This window comes from Limanda limanda, chromosome 3, assembly GCF_963576545.1.
Source record: "Limanda limanda chromosome 3, fLimLim1.1, whole genome shotgun sequence".
Classification (NCBI taxonomy): Eukaryota; Metazoa; Chordata; class Actinopteri; order Pleuronectiformes; family Pleuronectidae; genus Limanda; species Limanda limanda.
Genome location: NC_083638.1, coordinates 31,314,086 through 31,327,414, shown reverse-complemented (window position 1 = coordinate 31,327,414; position 13,329 = coordinate 31,314,086). Strand labels below are relative to the sequence as shown.

The following is a 13,329-nucleotide window of genomic DNA, read 5'->3' as shown; positions in this document are numbered from 1 at the left end:
TTATCTAAATGTTAGCATGTCCTTAAAATGGATCAACACATCATTAAATATGAATACTGGGAGTCCACAGTATTACAACTGACTCATCAGAGTTTCATGTATACAGTATTTGTAAGGTGTTCATATAAATGCAGAATTTAAAACAAGTTGAAAAGGTTAAAAACTAATGATCTAATGAGACGCAAACCTGACCCTTAAAACCACATAATTAACTAATTTCTTCCAGATTTTGAGCTGAATCTCATTGCCTCATTTAATCTTCATGAAGAGTGAGGTAAAGTATTATCTATCAATGAATAACATAAATCCTGAACAGCCTTTATCTATATTTGATACTTTGTCACAATAAGATATACGTTTATGTATTTCTAGTGTATAGCAGTTTTCTGTGAGGACAGGAAGAGGAGAGCAGTCTTCATTCTGCTTTAATTGTATCATCCACATATCTCAGTGGGTAAGTTCTTTTTCACAAGTACAATCACATAATTTATTATTTAACAAAATAAAAGAATCACTTTACAGTAGTTGAGTAGATTAAATCGTTCAGATTCTTGCTCAAAATGGTCTGAATAGGTGACACAGAGCAGACAACAGTACATATATAGTGTGACTGCACAGAACAGAAAAATGGTTAAATCCCTCTAAAAACAGATTATCAAGTCAGTTCCAAATCAGCACCATAAAATAGACATGATGGCAGTTTATGTAACAAACACACTGCAACCAAAAAAGTACAGTCCAGGTATAATTAAGCATGTTTTCAATATATAAGCCTAAAAGATTCATCAAGAAAAGCCAATGTTGTTAAATAACAATACAACATACAAAAACAAATAACAGTTAACAATGAAGAGAGGACCGTCATAAGCTGAATTCCACAATAGTGAAACAGGTCATTAGATAGCACCTTAGAAAGACTGAGGCCTTTTGTATTACAACACACCCATACACACAAAACACACACAAACACGATATGAAGTATTTGACATTTGACCATTTAAAGATTACTACAACCAGTTTTCCTCCAGGCCTTTAGTGTCAGTTTTACCCAGAGGGAAAAAGCCTCTGAAAACAATATTTAAAGCAGTGCCAAACAAAGCCATTGCTCGGGGAACTCCATTTCCACCCAATATTAACAGGCAACTTGTATAAATTCATCTGCCTAGCTAGCCAGTAATAGAGATAGCTCAGCTACCTGTTTTGGTCACGTCATATACTGTGGTCCGTAGCAGTCAGGAGTCTCTTAATGAGAGGCTGCCTGGAGCTTCAAAGGTTTTTCTTTAGCGAAGGAATAACTCAACTGTGTGACTGGCAGCTCTAGGCAGCAGAAACAAGCAGTTAGGGGACCTCTCATACAAGTTAGATGGATTTTTATTTAATTGTCTCTACTGCATCTGTTACCACTGGCCTGTATGATGCTCAATGCAGAGAAGCACCAGATGATTATTAGCTCTGTGTACAAAAACGTTATACCTTTTTTTACATTTGAGGGTCTTTAAAAATGTAAAACCCCATAATAATACAAAAGATCTGAGATTGTGTCCCAGCCAACCGCCCACCAGAACTTAGTGACAAGGTGAGAAGTTGCAGATTATGGTCATTTATGTATTATATATATCCTTTATACCACTCTGAGAGCCTATACCACAATGTGTGATCCGACCCTTACAAGTTTATATGTACACGTATGAGAAAATGTCACAGTGCATGGGAGTTAAGAATTTGACTTTAAATTTGATAATGATTTATGTTTAAATACAAAATCATGCTGGTTTTCAAGGCAATGTAACTGCCTGTGAAACTGCAGTGATCTGATTTGTTCAGGATGTTGAGAGAATGAAGGCTGTGACACTTATGGTTAATATTGCAAGTGAACTGCTGGAGTGCAGCAGATACTCTTCCACTACTGTTCAGGTGCATTAGCACCACCCCCTGGACTAAAGCAAAGTTGACCCTGAGTGGTGTGAAGCCAGATGGTGATCTGGCCAGCAGAGATGCATACATGTGCCTAAGTAAAACAAATGTGTGTAAAATGGCATCTAAATTTAATTTAGATAATATAGCAAAACAGGATTTTAGACTGAGGTGCACAGTTGATATAAGTGATGAAGTTAAATCAATCTTAGAGTAAACAGAGTAATATTGGAGGCAAAATAGATTTAAATCCATCAACTGGAAGGATAAAAACTACGGTGTATGGTGCCCTTAGAATGAAAGTTCAATAATGTTCTGCTACATGGGCTATCCACAGCCATTAAACAGAACAGTGGATCAGTGAGTCTCTCATCATTGGCTGGGTTTAATTACTGTAATTCTAGAGTATTTTCACATGTCTCCTGATCTTACATATTATTACAGTATACTTAATAAAAATGTAAGCACGTAAGTTTACCGATATATAAACATATTTGCAAATTGCAACAATTAGCTATAATACAGTACAGCACAGAGAAAAAGAAGAAACAATGGAGAGAATAATTAAAAAAAGATAAGAAAAGATAGGAGAAGAAAAAGTTCTGGCTCAGCCCTATGATATCGCATAGACCTGCTAGTCAACTTCAAGCACGTACTTCATTTATGTGAACTACAGCTGTCTGGATTGGTTTTCCATAGACTCCTTTTGTTGAGAATTGTTTTGGTGTACAGCAAAAGAAACATTGGACATTTTCAAGTCTTCACCAAACTAGAAGCTTATAAGCCCATTTCAAATGAACACTTGTGTACTTGCCTTTTTATTTTTTTAAATACAAAAAGTTCCATCAATAATAAAAAATTGTTTTCTTATTTATTAATATTAAAAACATTTTCAAAATTGAGCACTATTCAGAGGAAAGTGGGTGTATTTGGTCATTAGCTCCTGTGCAGTATTTTCTTGGCATAAAAGTCCCTACAGGTATCACAGCAGCGCTGGTACCACCTCATGTCCTGACAGAGGTTCTTCTCTCGGATCACGCGACAGTACACTGTCCACTGGTCCCCCAGGCATTTGTAGGTCAAAGCAGCTGAGGAGGGTGAAATGAGACAAAGACAGCAAGTCAGTATTCACGTGTAATGTTTCACAAGTTCAACAAACTGAAAATTTTAAATTCTTGGTTTGTTATTACCTTCCAAAGCCTAATTAGTGTTTCTCCACTGTGTGACACAGTTGGTGAAAACACACAATCTTTCCCCCAATTACACAATGTACACTTTACAAAGTTCTGTCTGTGTGTTAATTGTTTCAGAAAATATTCCATCTGCTATCTGTAGCTTTGCAAACACGTTCCCACAATCATGGCTTTGTTTGTGATGACCATTATTTTAGCATTGTTAATGCTAATGTTATAGCATTACTACTACTTACTGTTAGTTGATTTATCTGTAGATAACTTTACTATATATATTTTTTTCTTCTTAATTTTAATTAAATTAAATCATGGTGCTACTTGCAAACAGATAACTTTTGTGGACTTGAGCCTCCTAAACCTCATCCAGGTCACTCCGGCTTCCCTATAACTTGCAGCAACAGGTGTCTTCCAGACTGGGAGGAAGAAGTTAGGAAAATGTCAACAAGAAGTAAACGGCTTCAAGCTAGTGAGGGCCTACTTGGAAAGGTTTGAGATTACCAGTCGGGTGGAGCAGGCGGCATTGCTCAACCCTTCTGGGATCCTTGATGCAGAAGAAGCAGGCCAACTGGGACACCAGGTAGGAAAAAGGAGCATAAGCAGCAGGGGGAGAGGCAGAAGAGAGTCCAACACAGGTTTGCTAAGCTCCAGTAGGAGGTGCAACAGGACTGTCAGCAGCCCTTGGAGGGTTCTGCAGCCACCCTGTCTCCCCTCAACAGAGTTTAGTCCAGGCTGGTGAGGTTCCTTGGTTGAATAACCCCCAATATGTAATATAAAACAAGGGTGTGGATTATGAACACTATGATCACTTAGACTCAAGGTCCATCAAAGCAACTAATTGGAGCAGAGATCCAATGAAGCAGAATTGGCTGATGCTAGGAGCCATGAGACTAGAGAGTTCTTCTGACCCAAAGACTTTACACACCTCACTACATCTAAGATTTGTGTGCATTCACAGGCATGGCAGCTCATGTGAGACAACAACTGCCAAGTTATGTCTGTGTTGTTCCTGAGCTGACACAAGGGGCAGAGTAGATGCTGTCTACAGGTGTAACACAGCTTTCTCACTAAAGAGCTATAGCCCTGGCTCCTTATGGTAAGTGTGCACTTGTCCTTTAGAGAATCTTCACATGGCAGTATTAAGATAGTGAAGTGGCCTGTGCAGACTCTGGATGATGCCACATGGTTTGCACAAAATACCAGCAACCTTCCAGGGGTTAGTGGATGAAGTTGTGAGAGGAAGAGAAGCATATGGCTGTGGCTGAGGGTTAGAGCGTTCGTCCTCCAACCTGAAGGTCGTCAATGCTGAACCCTGAATTGCCCCTCATAGAACAAAAAAGTGCTCCTAATAGATGAACTGTATGAATGTGTGTGTGAATGGGTGAATGTAAAAAACTGTACTGTAAAGTGCTTTGAGTGGTCAAGACTTAAAAGACACTATATAAATACAAAACCATATGCAGTGGCCTTATGAAGTTAGCATGCTAACAATCTAGCCGTGGCTAGCCCGTCATCTTCTTAAAGTAGGGTGACCAGACGTCCTCTTTTTCCCGGACATGTCCTCTTTTCGAGACCTAAAAAATGCGTCCGGCAGGGATTCCAAAAACGTCCGGTATTTTGCCTCGTTGCAAAATTTTTTTTAATAATTTTTTTTTTTTTTTGCCTCGTCGCATATTTGTGTTTCTGGGTCTTTCACATAGCCTACTAGTTATTTCGGCCTTCCAAGTTCTGAAAATGGTACCACCCTTACGTTCCACCTTCTTGCGCGAGCTGACTGTAGAGAGAGTCTGTCATTGGGCGACCGATCTCAGGGTTGCCAGAGCCACAATAATTATCCTCCAAATACGACTATTTTGAGCCTTTGGAACGTTACTTTGCCATTTCCAATCTGGCAACATTGAGCACCTTGCCGCTTCCACTCCGTGCGCTGTTTACAACAGCACATTACATCTGCAGCCATGCCTAAACGTAAATGTAAGTTCACGGACGAACTAAAAAAAAAATACCCATGTTTTCGCCTCGGCCGTGATGCTTCGGAAGCTGAGTGCATGACATGCAGAGCAGGCACTTACGTGTCAGTGGCAAATAAAGGTGGCTTAATTTTCTTATTTTAATATGTGGCCATATAAGTAATTTATTATTTGGAATATTGTATTTGTTGTCATTATTGCTTTATTATATGAGGAGGACTGAAAAGTTTCTTAATTTTCTAATTTTGATATGTGGCCATATAAAGAATTTATTATTTAGAATGTTTTATTTGTTATCATTATTGACACATTTAAATGCCACAAAAAAGATTTGTTTTACATTTGCACTTTGCAATTTTGTTAAAGTTCAATAAATAGATGTTCATATAGTCATTTGTGTCATTTTTGTCATTTCATTTGTGACATTTGTATGCATTCACATGGTCATGGTGCGGCATGCTATACACTACACCTCCCCACGCCAACCCCCCCCCCCCCCCCCGAGGAAGTGTCCTCTTTTTTACAAACTAAAATCTGGTCACCCTACTTAAAGTATACAACTACAGCCTCCAGCTACAGCAGACTTGCTGAGAAGGCAATGTCTAAACAGTTTTTCTTGTAAACACAACAATGACATACAACAAAGTGTCAAACATTACCACCCAATCCAGTCAAGAAAAAACCTTTTCGACGGCAGAGAAACTTTTTATACAACACCTTTAACCTGTAAAACTGAATCATGGCGAGTTTCTCACCTAGCCTGGGGGAGGTGATGGTGTTCACATTGATTTTCTCATTACATGCACCATGGTGGCAGGGTCGGTAGGTTGGTGGTCTCAATGTCACTTGGCAGTCTTTACCATGACGACCAGTCACTATGTGCATACACTGGACCACCCGTGACTGAAGGCCCTTCCCACAGGATGAGGAACACTGCAACAGCAGATTAAAATATGGAAGGTGTCAGTTTTCCAGGTTGGTTGGTTGACTTAGATTTGTATTTACCTGTACAGTAAATCCTGTTGAACACACAAATTATTTTTTTTGTACAGGTTAAACAAACGCGATACATCAAACAGGTCACCAGTCTACCATAAGGCTGACACAAAGAAAGACACCTTGAACTGCATTTCTTGCATTAGCACAGAAGAAAACTCTCACAAGCAGGAAGAGAACATGCACAGAAGAGCCCACATGGTTACAACTCAAAACCTAGCTGCTCTTTGGCCACAACAGCAACACTGAACAAATTATTAATGTTTTTTAACAACTTTTTTAAACCTACAGACCTATGTATGGGGTTTGCATTAAAGCATTTGTGAATTATTGAATCTACCTGTGCCACTGTTGGGAAATTGGACAGTGATTTAAAACAATGATCATTCGAGGCTCTTCACCTTTTACTGGTAACATATGAAGTAACTATATGACACCAATAAGGTAGTAATGACACTTAGTCCAATCACCCCCCCCCCCAAAAAAAATCACATCCTGACGTCTCCTTAACATATATCTCCAGCCAGAAAGATAGTGAACACACTTGTTCCTTGATATGATATTATAATTGCATCCAACAGCTTGTAATACTTGTAACGAGTAAAAAGTCAAACAGCTGTGTGCTTTGAGCTCAATCTGTGTGGTTTTCTCCTGGTGTCACTCAATAGCTTAATAGCTTATTCGGGTAGTAAGAAGAGATGTAGTGCTGTATCATCACTGCACTTTCAGGCAACATCATGTTCATGAATCATTGAAATACTTTTCTAGAATGTAGAATTTATACTGTAGGTATCTCAAAAATTAAATCAAGGGTGTAGCTACTAAAACTTATTTTTCACATTTATTGGTGCAAATTCTTGAGGTCCTGGTTCAAAACAATGAAAAACTATGAAACCAATAAACCTAAATTATTGATATGAATGAAAGTTTTACATGGGAGAATTTGACTCCTGAAACTGATGTTGATGATTATCAGCCAGAGATGAGATGTATCAATTTTGGTTTATATGTGGATGAGGAAAACTGCATTTGAATGCAAGCGTTATGCTTATAGTAGGCAATCTGTTTTTATTATCAGATTTGAGTCATGTTGTGATCTGTGGTCGCATTCTGAAGATAAATAAATCAACCCAACATCTTGAAAGGTCCTCTTCAGTAAATGTTTGATTCTAGCTCCAATCTCATCAATCATCTGACCTTCAGCCTTCATTCTTAATTGTGTAGTCAGACCACATTTTGCATGCCATTCATTCTATACAAAAGAGGCCAGACGAGTTAAATATCATTTCCCAAATCTTGAGACTCTCTGATGTCCAGCCCGTTTGACAGACGGGATGGGACCGGCCTCTCATTCCAAAGGTACTGTTTTTGTCTATACCTGCAGGTGAAATAAAACAGGCCTATGGACACACAGGGAGGACAACAGCAGTGGTTAATGACAAGGACTACCCACAACTCATTTCCTCACTACTCCCAGTCCCTCCTTCTTTTGGCCACGCAATATGGTGAATTATTTTCTTAACAGCAGCTTCCGGCCAAATTCCCACTACATAAAAGGAGGCTGAGGCCAGTTCCTCCTTTGTCTATGACCTCATGTGGAACGTTGTGATTTTAACAGACATTAACAGACATACACTGCACACTTAATGGTTTTCCCTGGTGGTGTTCTACTGGACCAAAAGAATGAGGCAATTGTGTCATTCTGCCCAGTGTAAACATGAACATGGCAAAAACGATTATCCTGTGTGTGTATGCGTGTGATTTAATTAAATCTAAAACACATTTGAGTGAAGTATGTCTGAGGTTGGACAAATCCGGCAATTAGGGAATAGTTTAGTTAGTTTTTGACTTGATGAAGCAAGTACTCGAGGTACAAGGTATGGAAGGAAAATCCTGGATTCCTTAGTTTAAGACAAATCTCACAGGAAAGAAGCATCCTAATCTTCTGAAATACTCTCCCCCCCTTAATGCATAAAGTTTTTCTGAAATGGTCCCCAAATTATTCCAGTTGGACTGTATGAAAACTCTCTTAATGTGAATGCATTTTGTAATTGCAACCATTTGTGCCAATTTAATAACTGGCACAAACACCTTTGTCAGGCATTTAATGGTATTTCCAATGTATGTTGAGGTTTAGCAACAGGATACATTTTAACAGCCATAGTCTGACATTATTTTGTAAAGCCATTGGAATATACTGAACAATGTTAAAAAGTAATGTTGAACATCTAAAAGTTGTGGTAATTACAATGATTATTCCTAGCCTAGTCCAACATTTATCATTCTTTGCATGAACCAATAACTTTGAAGATGGTGTTACCTTAGACCAGTCTCCAGTCTTCCATTCATAACATTTGGAGTGGTCCTCACAGGGCTCCTCTTGAATAGGTTGGGACAAGGGATCACATAGACCCTGAGGGTTTGTACAGGATACCGTCCGCCGGTGAACACCATGACCACATTCTGACGAACACTAGAGAAAGAAGTGGAAAAGTGAGGATAGATAGAATGGACTGAATTACTAATTAAAAAAAAAATCAACTTGTTATTCTTATTGGTTTTTGAAGAAAGCAAAATGAAGATAAGACAGCTGCTATACTGCTTATACATAGAAAAACACATAAAAGTCCTACATGTTGGCACAGGTCAACAAAGTTTTACAATTACTGTATTTCATTCAAACTCATGTACACTCCGCCAGATATGATTACATAGATACGATGAACCAAAGATCAAATACTTAAAACCCCAGTTGGAGCCTACAGGTGGTGGAGGGGCTGAAGCAACTGGCACCAATACTGACGCAGCAGCAGGGCAAGCAAAGGGAGTGATGGGACATTGTTTCTTCTTAAATAGACCACTTTTAAAGATGACAGTAGTCAGTGTTGTTTATACTGACTCTCTTCTGTATTCTTGATCTACGGAAAATATCTTTGTATTGGGCATTCATACTGCTTTGTCACAATATATCCTACACAATTTTAAACTTTTGAGGTGTTGACTTGAGAAACATCTACAAGATTTTTAATGCACCATATGTAATATTTTATTTTGTCTGGAGTCTCTAAATCAACACAATGACAAAGACAGACTTTCTTGTATCACATGGGATTGTGACAGTTCACCACCATTGTAGTCATTGCAGTGAGCTTCTCCAGGTTAGGATTCCTTCAATCATTAAGGAGGTTTTTACGGGGACCTGAATTATCTACAGAAGGACCTGGTGATCAAACCACATGAAAGCGCTTTAATAAAGCAGTTTCACATGAAAAAATGTCTCAGAGGGTTTGTGAGCCGAGCTGCAGCTAGCTTTTGCTCAGCTTCTTTCTCTGGTAACCTAGGATCCAGATGTTCAAATCAAGATCATAAGAAAAATGTGTGTTTTTCCAATGCTGTGCTGGAGACACGCAGGATGTCTTGGCCGGGCTGTGAGCCGTGTTGTTGCAAACACATCAATTGTTTTACTGATGGCTTAAGATCCAGACATCCAATAACTATAATCATACACATGGTTATATATGAAGTTAAAAAGTGTATTATAAAAATGTTACTTAAAACATGATGAAAGGTCGATTTTGATGCCATTGACAGACCAAATGGAACATAACATTACATTTATTAAAATGACAGATTTCAGGTTTGGCAATGTAAGAACACAACTTAACAAGTAGAACAAAGGTCTAGTTGTTTTTACACATTTTATGGTGGAAAACCTACATATACCTTCAAAAGCATATGCAGAAACCCTCTTAGGAAGCACGTTTCCCTTCTGTGATCAATCATTAATGGGAAACAAGGCCCAGAGCCAGCAATGGTTTTCACATTACATCAGCCCAGTGTGTGTTCAACGTACCTTTGACCACTCTGAAGCCTCCCACACAGTGAGGCAGAGGCGGCCCTCACAGCCCTGCAGAACAGTAGGTTTTCCTCCCTGGCAGTACAGGCCCCTGGTGGGGATGAGTGAGCCGTTCTGTAGGTGGTAAACACAAACCACATCCCTCTGCTGAAGACCTCTACCACATGTGACGGAGCAGGAACCCCACTCACCTGTCAGCCACCTACAGGACACATCAAGTGTTAACAGAACGTTTGTTAAATACAGTCCATTTGCTTTTGTCTCCTAATTCTTAGATTTTAAGATTACATTGACATTACATTACATTTCATTTAGCAGACTCTTTTATCTAAAGCGACCTACATGAGGGTACAAACCCAGAGCAACAAGTACCTAAAAGAGAGGTTAGTGCGACAAAATAAATCAGGAAGACAAAACACAAGAAACATGAGGGAGATAAGAAAGCATGACTTCAACTATCTTGGAGACCTGACTGGTACCAACTGGGTGGGGCTGAGAGAAGAGTGTGATTTCAAAATGACATCATACGGAGAGGACGTATGAAACGCCGCGTTTAAATAACATATTTCTTAGAATGGAGTGAACAAGTCTGCGGAGTGACTGTTTTCATACTTTGAGGGTAACTACTGACCCCCTTCAAGTAATCATGGATAGCAAAAGCCCAGAAAATGTATTGTACACAATATGGGCCCTTTAAAATCCCCTCGGAACCTTCAGAAATGTAACATATATCTGTCTAGATCAGTTCCTTTAACTGCATATGTTGCACCGCATACATGGACTTTTGTAAATTAATTTTCCTTCTCGCAATTTTTATAAAAATAATCCCTGGATGTAAAAACTAAAAAAAGTAACTTGGAGAACATGAAAGGCCTCTCAAGAGTCAGTGTTTGGTTTGTCTGTTCTGGACACCTGTAGAAACATGGTGGACTCCGTGGAAGAGATATCATGTAGAAATATATAGGTAATTTTAATGTCATGAAATACTATGATTCTAAGTTTCAGTTGATTTGTACACATATTGAAATAATAATTAAGCTCTCTCGCACTTCTTCTGTTTACCCCTGAAAAATGTTTTTGTTTTCAAACACTTCACCCACCCTTCCATCAACATAGTGGTGAGCAGATAATGAGTGAATGTTCATTTGTCAGTGAACTATCCCTTTAATACAATGTGTATTGTGCTGAATTAGAAAAGCTAATTCTTTTGAAAAAAACTAAATAATGTAAAAGAAAAATCATACGTATAAAAATGCTTCCCTAACAAGGAGAAACTTAAAGGACATGTTCACTGATGACCATGATTAATTACTTAAATATTTAACTATCTAGCAACGTGACATACACATACTACTACAAGTTTTTACTTAAAAACACAAATCTACTCGTTTTATGTTAACCGAAGATTCTTTAGTTAAATTATATCAAACCAGACTTGAGACCACGTTACATAGTCAGTCTAGTGAGTCAAAGCTCTGTGGACCAATGTGGGTTTGGGTTTGTAAGTATGTGTGCGAGCACATGCATCACCGGTACTGGCAGGGGTGAGAGTTGCAGGATCGCACATGGGGCTGTGGTCGGTTCTCCAGTTGACAGTAGCTATCGTTCACCACCTCCATGGTTTTATTGGCTATCCTCATACAGGAAACCACTGTCCTCCGCTCACCTGCAGACACACAAAAATAAGACGGTAGTCAACTTGTTTCAAGAGGTTTTAAACATTTTCAGCAAGCAGACTGGGCTCTCAGCCTGTTTCAAAACAAGACCCTCTGCTCTAATCAGTCAGCTGGCCCACATTTGTGATTGGTCAACTGCTCCGAGGATGTGTGTGGCAATGTCACGACCCTAAACGCGAGGTTTGATGGGCTTACTGCCGTACAAATTTGAGCCAAACTAGTCTTTAGACAGCCAAGTTGCATGCAACTTGTTGACATAGACGTGCCACTAAAGGATAAGTTGGTATATTAGTAAAATAGTAAAAGAACATTGATTCTCAGCTCAACTATCCCTTTCTTAGACCTGCCTTAAAGTCATACAGTTTTAAACCGGAACAATTGTCATTTTCATGACATTGTTTTTAAAAAGGATATGCACTTGCACCCATCTGAACACATCAATGGTATGTAGGCATTAAAATTATGTGTCAACAGGTGCTTTGCTGGCCCATCGCCATCTTGAGGCAGCAGAAAGCTACTCTGAAGTCAATTACTTTTTTTAAAGTGCATTGTTATGACATAAAGTGTTGACATGCTTGAGAGAAAAGCCGTTTCCTCTTCAGAGACATGTTCTCTCTTACTACCAAGGTGCAAGCCCACTAGGATTTCATATGGAATTTATGATGGTACTCTGACTGCTTTATTGCATCTTATGCTTAAAACACATCTATGATTAATAAAGAGATTAAGTACAACCCTTGTGAACAATATGCATGTTGCACTGACCTTATTTTCCAACATTAAACAATAAAGGGTTGGAAATACCTTAAATGCACTTGCTCTATATGCTTTAGACTATGTGTTTGGATCATAAAATTGTAATAACTAATATCTAGGACTGTTGGTTGTTTATTGGGGATTAACTTGTGAGACTTTAGTAAGGGTGCTGTTGTGTCCTAACAAGAAAAACTGCAGCTCTTATTCCACCGCACACCCGACCTGGGATGTGTCATTAAAAAGAGATAAGTTAAGCAGCAGTGGGCTGACCCCCAGCTGCTTTACTGACAACTAATCCAGAAGCACCTGACCTCATAAATTGAAATGTTTTGAACAATATCACCACGCATTAAGAGGATAAAAGAGCTGCTCAAGAAATCAGCATGGGGGTAGGTAGGGGTTATAATTACCCTGGGCTGTGTGTGTGTGTGTGTGTGTGTGTGTGTGTGTGTGTGTGTGTGTGTGTGTGTGTGTGTGTGTGTGTGTGTGTGTGTTGGCGGGGGGTCAAATATGTCAAATATCATCATCGGATTGGATAAGCAACTGGTTCTACACTGATCCGTCTCTTTGTCCAAACTCCCTGCAATTTTTCCCCCATCAACTCTGCATGAGGTTTAACAGGCCAAAACTATTATCTGATCTTCTTAGATTTCCCGGACTGTTACATGCCAAGACATTACACCCACATATCTTATTTAGCCAATAATGTTACCCATGTCATGGTGACGTACTTTTATTGGGATCATTATCTGTTATTTTTGTAAGTAAACCCTGAATACAGGCTGAATTCTAAGCATCTCTGATTCAACCAGGTACTGTAAACATTCAATAGAGCAGGGGACTCAAGCTCAAATAAGCTGGGGGCCACTAACGGTAGTGTCATCTCAAGGGAGGGCCACTTCAATGTTCAAGGAGTACAAGAAAGTGCAATATTTCTAAACATCTTTAATCCCAGAAAATTTTGCAAAATT

The 13,329-nt window shown here is 39.0% G+C and overlaps 1 protein-coding gene across 1 annotated transcript in view; it reads right to left on the bottom strand.

The window, feature by feature from the left end:
- Positions 1-210: 210 nt before the first annotated feature.
- The window catches only part of adamts17 (ADAM metallopeptidase with thrombospondin type 1 motif, 17), a 147,071-nt gene continuing 133,952 nt past the window's right edge, over positions 211-13,329 (bottom strand). The window contains exons 20-24 of the mRNA XM_061068122.1: positions 11,457-11,592; positions 9,924-10,128; positions 8,391-8,543; positions 5,830-6,007; positions 211-3,002 (exon numbers count right to left, since the gene is read on the bottom strand). Coding sequence (XP_060924105.1) covers positions 2,851-3,002; positions 5,830-6,007; positions 8,391-8,543; positions 9,924-10,128; positions 11,457-11,592 — 824 coding nt within the window. The 3' untranslated portion in view covers positions 211-2,850. The remainder of the gene's footprint in view (positions 3,003-5,829; positions 6,008-8,390; positions 8,544-9,923; positions 10,129-11,456; positions 11,593-13,329) is intronic.